Source organism: Pyxicephalus adspersus, chromosome 11, assembly GCF_032062135.1.
Source record: "Pyxicephalus adspersus chromosome 11, UCB_Pads_2.0, whole genome shotgun sequence".
NCBI classification, from domain to species: Eukaryota; Metazoa; Chordata; class Amphibia; order Anura; family Pyxicephalidae; genus Pyxicephalus; species Pyxicephalus adspersus.
This window is the reverse complement of record NC_092868.1, coordinates 3,790,796-3,802,902: the sequence shown is the minus strand read 5'-3', so window position 1 is coordinate 3,802,902 and position 12,107 is coordinate 3,790,796. Positions and strand designations below refer to the sequence as shown.

General features: G+C 42.2%; 2 protein-coding genes across 5 annotated transcripts in view; both read left to right on the top strand.

Annotated features, from left to right (window-relative positions):
• LOC140340994 (uncharacterized) overlaps positions 1 to 9,573 on the top strand; it is an 11,122-nt gene extending 1,549 nt beyond the window's left edge. Inside the window, exons 1-6 of one of the 4 annotated variants that reach the window (XM_072426475.1) lie at positions 777 to 1,075; positions 1,956 to 2,034; positions 4,144 to 4,515; positions 6,748 to 7,023; positions 8,830 to 8,856; positions 8,974 to 9,573. In XM_072426475.1, the coding sequence (XP_072282576.1) occupies positions 1,986 to 2,034; positions 4,144 to 4,515; positions 6,748 to 7,023; positions 8,830 to 8,856; positions 8,974 to 9,149 (900 nt within the window). In that variant the 5' untranslated portion in view covers positions 777 to 1,075; positions 1,956 to 1,985 and the 3' untranslated portion in view covers positions 9,150 to 9,573. Of the gene's footprint in view, positions 1 to 776; positions 1,076 to 1,955; positions 2,035 to 4,143; positions 4,516 to 5,015; positions 7,024 to 8,829; positions 8,857 to 8,973 lie in introns of those variants that run through there. The other 3 variants (XM_072426474.1, XR_011922783.1, XM_072426476.1) reach the window with 3 other exon arrangements.
• Positions 9,574 to 10,614: 1,041 nt separating this feature from the next.
• Positions 10,615 to 12,107, top strand: part of LOC140340828 (uncharacterized) — an 8,483-nt gene continuing 6,990 nt past the window's right edge. The window contains exon 1 of the mRNA XM_072426244.1: positions 10,615 to 10,659. The gene's annotated coding sequence lies outside the window, so the exon portion shown is untranslated. The remainder of the gene's footprint in view (positions 10,660 to 12,107) is intronic.

Sequence of the window (12,107 nt, the reverse complement as noted above, 5' to 3'; positions counted from 1 at the left end):
GCACAGAGGGCAGGGGCACAGAGGGCAGGGGCACAGAGGGGAGGGGCACAGAGGGCAGGGGCATAGAGGCCAGGGGCACAGAGGGCAGGGGCATAGAGGGCAGGGGCACAGGGGGCAGGGGCACAGAGGGCAGGGGCACAGAGGGCAGGGACATAGGAGGCAGGGGCACAAAGGGCAGGGACATAGGAGGCAGGGGCATAGATAGTATGGCTACAGAGGGCAGGGGCATGGGAGGCAAGGACACAGAGGGCAGGAAATATATAGGACATAGAAAGAAGGGGCACAGAGTGAAGATACAAATGGAGGAGCACATTGTACAGAGCTACTGAACTTTCTATTTGATACAATGCTGCAATTATTTGATGTCTGCACTGACCTGGCAGAGCATTAACACTTCTGCCACAGGGTTGCATAACACATTTACACCTCAGGGTAACATAATTGTTTATTACAGAGATCCTTATTTCAGCCACGTGACTCAGCTTCCCACATTGGAAATACATTTTCTCATCTTTAAATACCAAGTGCTGTCCTTAAAGTGAATCTATCTAGAGATATTTCAGCATGCACATAATCATTCAGGATCCTGGACTTAGATGCCGGTTCAGACATGGCACAGCCATGCAAAGCCAGGCCAGTGCAGCCTCCCACCTGTTGCGGCCTGTCACCTGTTGCGGCCTCCCACCTGTTGCGGCCTGTCACCTGTTGCGGCCTCACCTGTTGCGGCCTCCCACCTGTTGCGGCCTGTCACCTGTTGCGGCCTGTCACCTGTTGCGGCCTCCCACCTGTTGCGGCCTGTCACCTGTTGCCGCCTCTTACCTGTTGTGTCCTCTCACCTGTTATGTCCTCTCACCTTTTGACCTGTTACAAGGGTTCAATGTTGCGGTCTGATTGCTAGGAAGGAGGAGACTAAGGAAATGATTTTTCTTGCTAGCAGCAGACTAATGACATCTTCTCTGCCCAGGCAAAGTCTTAGGAATGGAGGTTGAAGATGGCTGTTGATGGCTGTTGATGGCTGATGGAAATAATTCCTCTTTTTGGTCCTATAAACTTTATAATAAAATATACCTTTGAGGTGAGAACATTTTTTCTTATTGTGCAATTCTCCTTCATTATGACTCCGATTCCATGGTGCCTTCCAAGGACCCGATGCATGAATTGGGAGAATGGCAAATTGAATCTTAAATCTAAAATTCACACACACACATATATAAATATGGGTCACACAAGGTGCAGATAGCTAGCTCTTCACACGCTATGTCTGCACACTTCCTGTGTCACAGCCTGGTAATATTATTTCACAGTACGTATAGTTTCTTTTTGTCACCTGTTATCATCAAATGTTTTATATGAAGATGAGGTTCATTATTTGCAACCTTTATTGCAAAGCTTTTACAAAATACAGATAAATATGTGGGCTGCCACTGCTGGCACGTGTTGGAAAGTTGTTTCTCCATGCTCAGCCTCCGCAGCAGCCATTCTCAAACTTTTTAGCATGGAAGAACCCTTGAAATAACTTTCAGGTCTTCAGGGAACCCCGGCTATAATTATTATATCCACAGATCTCAGTATATTGGTTTGGCGGTCAGTGGGAAGAATTCCTCTTACATTGTTGGCCATTGGGAAGAATGTCACCCTTATACATAGCCAAAAAGATCATTGGGGTCACTTATACTGACCTAAGAGATCCACATTGCTCCTAGCAACTTCTAGGGGAACCCTGGTTGAGGAATATTGCGCTGGGACTGCGGATTCCACATGCAATATGGCGGCACCCAACACCAATGTTACTGGCTTTAGATGTCTATCAAGGCTTTTTATAGGTAAATACCCTACACAAAATGCATTAAATGTGCATATATTTTTATAGGAAGATTGTGGAATGAATCATTTGGCCACTAACATATACTCTGCTCAATTAAAAATTTAAATTTGTCCCTCTTACTGTATTTCAGGTCCCATTCTAGAACAGAATCCAGAGGAAAATGACAACCTCCCATTACCATCATGTTGCATTTGTACTGGCATATTTCTGTAAGTAACAATGTTCATCATTTTTTATTCTGTGTCCATTTGGGGATGTTCACCTTCACTTCCTATCTGGCAGACGTTGGATGAGATTTCTTTAAAGTGAGGCACGTTTTTTCCAGGATAGGTGACCCCATTGTAGGAATTCCAAGTCAATTTTAGGTTTTTTGTGATCATTGAATTACAAAGGACTTAGTTGTATCTAATAACTTTAAGCTACCATGAACTATATATAATTAAAGGTGGTATTCAATTCCAAAAAATGATAAGCCATGAATAAATCTATCACATTTTCTAATTGAATCCATTTTGCAAAATGTTTGATATTTGTGTAGTTGGTGAAAATATAAGTATAAATAGACCCCAAAACTAAAGGCTAAATTCATCCAAAGTGTCCGTCCAAAGATCCTGGAATCAGTAGGTTGTAGCTTTCCAGGTATGTTCCGTGGAAATTCATTGTCCATGGGATCATCTCGGGTAAATATTCAGCATTAGTATTGGCGTCCCAAGACATTTTGCCAGATCAATAGTTGGTACCAATATTGCCCCCTCACAGTGTGGCGCCTTCCGCCAGTTCATGGCTTCAGTCAATGGGCCTGATTTATTAAAGCTCTCCAAGACTGGAGAAGATACACTTTCATTAGTGAAGCTGGGTGATCCAGCAAACCTGGAATGGATCTGGTCCAGGACTAAAAACTTTTGCTAACAAATAACAAATGACTTTTAAGAAATCCATTCCAGGTTTGCTGGATCACCCAACTTAACTGATGAAAGAGTATCTTCTCCAGTCTTGGAGAGCTTTAATAAATTAGTATTACATTAGTATTAGTATTAAATTTAGTATTACAAATGTTTGTATTGTTTGCAATACAGTTGTTGTATTTCTTGCACTACCCTCAACAGCTATCTGGAAGGTTTGGCAGTTGGTCACTAGGATGCATGGAAAGGGTGAATGCCACCAGTGGAGACAATAAGATTCCCACCAAACCCTACAGCAATATCAGCATTCCTATCCAAAATGAATGCAGAGATTTGACTTACACTTGACGTACACTTTGCATTAAATATCCCCAGGTCTTTCTGACAAAACAGACCTAAAAAAATGTATTGGATCCAACTGCACAATGCCCGGGGTCAGATACCAGCTATATGACTCAATAACTTCTCCATGGCTAGGGAACTTTGGGGGATGCACAGTTCTAAAAGACTATAAGAAGGTTCAGATCTGCCACGGGATCGAGGGATGACTGGTGATTGGTACCTTGCCAGCCGCTCGGTCACCGCAGAGCTATTCTCTATGGGGCTGCCATGGGTAAACGGTACTTGTTCACTGCATTACACTGGCACCTCAATTCCAATCTGAACATAGTCTAAGGCAGGGGTGATAAACTCTGCCCCGAGGGCCAAATCTGGCCCGGCGAGTCATTTTTTTTGGCCCCCAAAAGAATTCATAATATGAATTCTTAATTTAGATCAATCCACTGCATATTACTGCATGCTCTGCTCATGTGTTCTTGTTTCTTCCTATTGATAATAATTGTTTTTTTCAATGAATTCAAATAAGTTTGGCCCCCGACTTGGTCTAAGTTTTTATTTTCGGCCCTCGGTGTATTTCAGTTTGACACCCCTGGTCTAAGGACCAGTCACCAATATTGTCTGTGGTCTCCCAGTGGCAGCGGCAGCTTGTTCCTATAACTGACCATCAAGGCCTTTTTCTGTACTTGGTCTGTGTAAAGGTGGCCATTTTGGACAATTGGTCTAATGATTGGTGGGGTAATCATGTAGAAGCAGATCACAGAATAGATGAAGCAGAAGCAGGGAGATTCTTGCATTGCAGGTCCTCAGGTACATCTTTCTCTCCAGCAAGAGAAGTGCACGGTAGGGACAACACTAAATCCCACTCCAAATCTGGTGTTACGAAAAGAGAAAACAGTGACCTTAGGTGATCTGAGCTATGAGGCTACAGTACCAGGTGTTTCCTGTACCTAAAAATCTTTAGTTTTTGAGTTATTCAGGTTTAGTTCAATTTTGCGAAAAACAATATTTGTTTCCATGAAAACCTATCAAGTAAAATTAGTAAAATATCTCTGCTAATGGGTTGTCTTTGCTCCGCAGGCTTGGGGTGCTGCACCATAAAACTAGAACAGCCGCCAATTTTGGCCGCCACAGTTGGCTCCACCGTGAATTTAAGTTGCTACCTGCAGATAGGCAATGAAACGATCAACCGGATCAACGTGTATTGGCTCAGCCTTGGACTTAATGGAACCCTAAGACAATATCTGTATCCTCGTGTGACCACAGGCAGCAGCAGAATCATCAACAAAACATTAATCAGACTCAGCAACCCCGGGAATAAAACAGACATGTCCCTGAGTGTTTCTGATGTAAAACTCTCCTTCACAGACATCTATGTCTGTTCTGTGTCATTGGTGATGGATACAAACACAAGCAGCATACCAGGGAAGGGAACGTATCTTCTTGTGCATGGTAAGCATACATTGCAGGGTTGCAATTCTCCTGTACACTATCTGGGGGTGTCATAGGGTGCCCTCACTGGACATGGTTCTCTTATTGTAGAAGGGTCCAGGGCAACGTTGCTCAACCAGGGTTCCCTCAAAGGTTGTTGGGGGAGCAATATACAGTTTGTGCCTCTCTGGTGAGTTTAAGTGATCTTTTGGGCTGTAAGGGTGACATTCATCCCAATGACCATCAATGGAAGAGGCATTCTTACCACTGACCACCACACTAATGTACCATGGGCTTTTATTTCAAGGATTCCCCCCATTACCAAGGTTGGGGAAAGTTGGTCTAATGGATAGGATTTATAGCTGAAAAGATGTGGTGTTGTAAATCTGTTGTCCATTGCACTGGGTATTTGTTAGACGTGGCATGCATTGTAACCCCTAGGCATTCATTTTTAACCCCTAGCAATTCAAGAGGATTTACTAGTTTAGCAAGGCGTGTTTATTGCATTTGTCTTGCATTAGGTCAGAACCCTCCTTGTGAATCCCTTAAAGTGCATAGAAGCAATTCAGCAGCAGACGTCTCTGAAATGCTGCATGATTTCAGAAGTGCCGTATAAAAGTTTGGCACTCCCAGGCACATAGCAGACTGCATCCAGGAGCAGCAAATTGCACCGAGTCTTCCAAGTCATTGCTGTTTGAGTCTTCCTCCAGGGGACTAGTGTTCAGAAGCAACACATTGATTTATTAAAGCTCTCCATCACTGATGAAGTTAGACTATCATAGGAGAACCTGGACAATTCAGCAAAATGAACCTGGCTCAATGCATCTAGCAGCTTCACCACAACCCAACCTCAAATAAACCCGACGGCCCTGAGATGCTGCATCAGGATTCTTTCAGAAGTTCTGTTTAAAACTTAAGGGACTGGTACTGTGGGTCCAGGAGCAGCCAAATGCACCGCAGGGCAACCCAACCACAATGAAAACTCAAAAACGTGCGGAAAACAGCTCGGCTAAATAGGAGCAGTTGAAATCACGGTTAAGGCTTTGTAGCCGGTTTGCAATGATTAACCGCACATCAGCCAGAAGCTTCTGAAAACCCCAAAGCCATCGCAGGTTTTCCAAAAAAATATATTTAACCATTTTATTTCAATGATAACCAAGGCTTAGGAGCAGTTGGCGGCTAACTGACAGCGGGGAGCAGCTGCTTTTCAAAAGCACACATCTGCGGCTCTGTATTCACACACCAAGCTATGTATTTGAATCTAATCTGGAGTCAATATTTCCACTGATCAATAAGCAATATGTACGCCATTACTTCAACCAATGTGGGTGCAGGATGTGAAACGACTGCTAACCTTGCTAAACAAATATAAGTAGCTTTATACGTCACACATGATTTCCTCCCCAACACACAAAAACCACAAAAATGTAATTTTCCAGACAACAGAGATTCATAACAATGATATGGCCGTGTGTCACAATGCAAAACACAACTATTTCCACTGTACTACTTTCACTATCCTAGCAGAAACAAGCAAATTATCAAAACCCTAAAATAGCAAAGAGTTGAATGATTCCTGACTTGATGGTGTCTTTTATGGGACTGAAGTTTATTTCGGGGATAGTTTGACTTTTTTGGTTTCACTTTCACCCATTGCATGCCTGGTTTTGGTCCCTGAGATGCCATGGCTGGGTCTATCAGGTTATCACCTTCCTTTATTGTTACATGATACCATAGTATGAGCTGTAAATTTTTTTAATATTTATTGATCAATGCAAAAAAAAAACTGTATATAATTGAGTAAAGTCAAGTGCATTCAGCACTATTCAGCTTAGATCAGGCCGGTGGTGAGATTGTGGTGCAGTTACCACTTTCTAACCACTTTCCCCCTTCCCCATACACATTCCAAGTAACTCAAGAGGTCCATGTATGCTCAAGCCCTGTACAAAGAGCTAAAGATATCAGCTGTACATAATGGGCCTGAACTACCGTGGGAGAACCTGGTTGCTATTAGTTGGCAAATGTTTTCTACCTTGGACCAGATCCTTTCCAGATTTGCTGGATCACCCAGATTCTCCAATAATAGTCTATCTGCTCCAGTCTTTGAGAACTTTTATAAATCAGACCCTATGTGGGGGTGACAACTCTTCTTCACCATAGATACAATGCAGTTGTCACCCTGGAACAGGAGGTACATTACTGTCCATCTTTTACTGTTATTCAATTCCTTATTCCATTTTTTCACCTCTGCAGAACCGCTAGAAACCGTTCTTAATGACACCAACATCATCTGCCGGACAAAAGTTCAGACTGTGGCAAATCTGTCTCTGCTCTGGGAGTTTGAGAATGGCAGGTTGGTGAATGGGGATCATGGATGGTTCGCCAATTCAGGTAATACATATTGGATCAGTACCACCATTCCTAATATGACGTCCCTATGCCAGCCCCCCATGAACTCCACCTTCACCTGCCTGCTCCAATACCGGGGAATGACGGTGGTGAGGAAAAGGATGGAGATCGCTTGTGCAGGTACAACTTTTTTTCTTTGCTTTGATTTGAGCTCAACAAATTGACTTCAAAAATATGGAGTGGCATTGATTTTTTAATATACAAACCCTAATAACAAATGGATAATATTAGGTCCCATTGTGGCCAGGTAAATATACCTTTTGGGTAAAGCAATTGGACCTTCCAAAGCTGTCCTGTGCTCTCTTTCTGTACCACCGGGTCTGATATGGATGGTGGACCTCTCCAGAGGGGACAAGCTTCTGAACCTGCTCTAAGAATTATATTAAGGTATCAAGTCCGATGAAAAGAACTCAGAATATTGGCCATTTACAGAATAACATAATAATATTATAAGTACCAAGGGCAGAAGGTTTTTTTTTTTTTTTTTGGACAATTATGTTCTTTTTTTTTTTTTAGCTGGAGTTGACCAGCGTGTCCCATTTGCTTGTGCAACTCCAGTAAAACATATCTACAAACCAACTCTTGATGACCACAGGGGAGACTTTAGCCATCTCAGCTTTGCAAGAGGCATATTTTAATGCTTTCATTATCATGATTAGGCGTAATATATTATTAAAATATGTTTTCAGTGTCAGTACCACCTGCATGCACGAGATTGTGCAGATTGTTCATTGTATTTGTGGCATATGAAGAAATAGATGCAATGGCCCTGATTTATTAAAGCTCTTCAAGGCTGGAGAAGATACACTTTAATCGGTGAAGCTGGGTGATCCAGCAAACCTGGAATGGATCTGGTCCAGAATTGAAAACATGTGCTAACAAATAGATCTATTTCATTTCCCTTCTAGAATTACTGTCAGGGGTTCCTTGAGCTGTAGATAATTGGTATCTCATAGATTGTGACAGCATAGATTCAGGTTGAACACCACTTGGCATAGCCAGGTAAATAAAACCAAGCTCTCTGCAAGGTGGCATACTAATGTATGGGGGGCATTGTTCTTAATGCAAACAAGGCAAAATACCCATTGATTTTGGAAAGGTTTTACTGATTGGTTTTCACCTGGGCGAAAGATTCAATAAGGTTGCTCTAAGTTAACCTCCCGAAGGGTAAGCCCAAGTGTGGCTCTGGGTAAAACAAAAACAGCTGAAAGCGGTAACCCCGAGCCACACTCAGGGTAGCTAAAAAATAAAGCCTTACCAGGTCCCATAGACGTCCTCAGTGTCCTGCCATCCTCAGGCCGCTTCTGCTTCATTGATCTGTCCCACGGCGAGTGCGCTGATTTTCCCCAGGAGTTCCCGGTGACATTGGTGCGTACAAATGCCGCTAAGGGTGATTTTAAATTATTTTATATTGCATATAATACAAAATAACTATATTGAATGCAATATACTGGATTATATGTCTAAAAGCAGTACATTGTCTTTCATGAAAATGTATTTTACAGTATAATATAATAAAATGAGTATAATAAAGTTTGAAAGACAAAATCATGACGAAGTTTATTATTACATTTATTATTTTTTTAATTTATTATTTAGACGTGATTTTGTGTTTTAAACTTTGTTATACTCATACTATTATATTATATTGTAAATATACTGTAAAAATATAAATTTTCATAAAGGACAATGTACCGCTTTTAGACATATAAATCCAGACAGAAATGAACTGCCCAAGAGGGTAAATTTACTTGCAGGCTAAACTAGGCAAATGAAAAAGATCTTCAATTGAAAAGCAGGCTGCTGGAATTCTGTGTATTTGTAACCCCCAATTCATATATGCCCTGTGTCGTCTCAAACCGACCCTGATTATTTGTGTGTGACAATTAATTATTCATTATTAACAGCCCCCCTTGCACATTTTAGGTATCAGCCATGGCACAAATGTCACAGGTAAGTCAAAGCTGTTCTCTAGAATCATCCATTTATTTATTTTAGGTGCCCAGCCTATAAATAAAATACCCTTTGGGAAGACTATTAATAATGATGTGTTCTCCAATTTGCACCCAGGTACCAGGGAAGCCCACCGGCCCGTACATCTCTATGCACTCATGTTGGGAAGTTCTCTTCTTCTTCTCATCATCATTCTCATCATTTGGATTAGGAACAGATGGAAGAATATGGGCGATGCCAACAGCTCACCCTACACAAACATTTCGGATTTAAAACGAATGCACTGCTTTTAAAAAGAACGCTGAGAACAAATTTTACATTCACCCAATGATCAGAATGAATTTTCTATATACTGTGAATTTTTACATTTTATAGGCCTTGTGTGTATATATAGATGTACAATAAGTAAGGGGGAGTGTATATAAATGGGAAAATAAGAATAAATAAAATAAAGAACATGGGATGAAATATCCATGCAAGTCACCTGACCGTCACATTTTTTTTTTTTTGTTAATTAATAAAGAATGAATCTGATTGGTCCGTTATTGCATCCCGTATGATGTGCACTGGCAATGTTATGATTTATTGGTGTAGAAATCTCTCTGAATGTGTGTTGTGATAATTAAATGTTTTGTGTAATGTGAAGTGTGGCCCTTAGCATATCCAAATAAGAACGTATGGCGGGTGGACTGACCCCCATGAAGGCAGTAAGAGGGGTGTGAGAGAGGGCAAAAGAGAAGGGGAGAGAGAGTTGGTGAAAGGGAGGAGAGAGGGAATGGGGAGGGGAACATGGAGGGAGAGAGGGAGAGGAGAAGGAGAGGGGCGTTAAAAAGTGGGGGTGAAAGGGGAGAGATGGAGAGGGTGAATATGGAGCGTGGGAGAGTGGAGAGAGGGAGAAAGAGAGGAAGAGGGCAAGGGAGAAGGAGCTGGTGAAAGAGAGAGATAGGTGAAAAATAGGGGGAAAAAGGGAAAGATGGGGAGGGAGCAAAGGGAGAGCGCGGAAGAGGTGGGGCTTATGATTTTCAAACAGTAATAAAAGGGGTCCATTTACTAACAATTTCAACCAGGATTTAAAGAGGGAGAAAGAAAAAAAGAAAATAATGATTGTTGTGCCAATTGCAATTCAAACACTTTTAACACTTGAACACGTCTATATCATGCAATTGAGGTTGCATTTCAGAAATTTGATGGATGAAGATGAATTCTGTCCTTCTTTTCTCAGTCCTCCAGGAGAAACCAATTCCAAACATAGTGAGCTGTGATTGAAGGTCGTAGCATTCAAGTAAATGAAGGCAACTGGTCACATAAGGACGGCCAGAAGCAACAAAAGCACATTGAGCTCAGCAAATGCAGCCCACTGCAAACATTTAGCCCGTTGCAACTGCATGGACAAAATGGTGAGGACATTGAGGGGGTGGGGAAGAGAAGATGAGAGGACGGTGGCCTGCAGGTGCAGGAACTGGCTACCCACAGGTGACCCCCTCCCCCCCACAGCCTCCAGGGGAAGGAGGGCATGGCCCATTCAGAGCCCTTATCAAAGTTGTGTTGTGGGGCCCCCTGATTTCTATTTACATCACCCTTCCTCACTAATATATAATGTTTTGGGGATTTTAAATAATTGTAAGTTCAGGAAGTTGCTTTTCAATGTGTGCAAAACTGAAAATAAAAATGTAGAAGGATTCACCCAGCCTAAAAGACTCCCTTATGACACCTAGTGTGACTTCCTTTGTACCTATTCAGCTTCACAAATTTTATTGTTTCATTTTTGACTCGGCTCCGAGGACTCATCACTGACCTTCACAGGTATGGTAATTTCTGAATATTTACCCCTCCCCAGGGATTTATTAATAGACACAACTATGCTGTATGATTTTTTAAACAGCAATGAAATGGGTCATTTTCAGCCATGATTCACACAGGTGAAAGTAGTATAAATCTTGAGTAAAAACATACTAGATAGATACGTAAAAAAGTTTTGGAAACAAGATGGAAATAGAAATGAAGGTGCTTTGGTGGGTCAAGTAGGCCCATATATATTGTGAGGGGTTACGCTCAGGTTCGCCTTTGCTGCGGTCAAAGGACACTTGTCTGGTTCATCCAATTCAGATCACACACCGAGGTATCAGCATTAAGCTGACTTGCAGCCAGGTTTATTGAAGGTTGCAGAAAAAATAACAAAACATCAAAAAAAAAGCTCGCCTGTCTGGCACTTACTATACATAAGACGTCCCTGCCAATCAGCTGAGGAGCTTCTTTCTGTCAGCTCAAAACTAAGCTTTCAGTAACCTTCTATTCTCTTTTGAGCTCATTCACACAGACCACCTGTCTGTGTCTCCAAGCAGCGCTCCCTCACACAGACCACCTGTCTGTGTCTCTCAGCAGAGCTCCCTCAGACAGACCACTTGTCTGTGTCTCTAAGCAGAGCTCCCTCACACTGACCACCTGTCTGTGTCTCTCAGTAGAGCTCCCTCACACAGACCACCTGTCTGTGTCTCTCAGCAGCGCTGACTGAGCTCCTGGCTCTATGTTATATCCCCACCCTCAGTGCTTCTTCATTAATTATCTCACATGTAAGAGTCTTCCACCTGCTACTTCACACAGGAGAGGAATCTTGGGCAAATATATCTCCCTTCCACCATCAATCCTGCATTGGTGTCACAATATATATCCCCGTATCATGAGATGATATACCAACTGTATTGTATTGTATTGTAATATATTATCTCTATGATATTGAGTAGATGTATAGCTGGATGACTTCCACTTTGCCTTCATCTTTTTTTTTCAATACATTCAATACAATATCAGCACCTGCGATCTTGTAATGGCTGCAAGGGGTTTCTCAAGGCAGGAATTGTTATGGTGACAACAGTGGGACATGTCTGTGTGATGAAGGATGAAAAAAATACTTGTACCTCACAATTGGTGGTGGTGTGACAAGGTGACAACTCAGAAGTACAGTTGGTAGACAGTGACAAAATGTCACCCTAAAATAGTAAATGCATGAACAAGGACACTATTATCTGAGGCTCCTTGGATAGATTTTCTTTGCTTCCTGTTCCACTGAAAATGATATCATTTATTCATTTATTAAACGAGAGCTGCTGTTGAGAGAGGCACGTAGCCGTAAGAATTAGGCGCAGTGACTACATGACCGGGGGCTGGGCCTAGCCCAGAGCTTTTAAGGGGTTAAGAAAAAGGGGTAGTGTTGCCAGAGGGGGCTGGGCTAGTGTACAACGTGAGATAGGAGG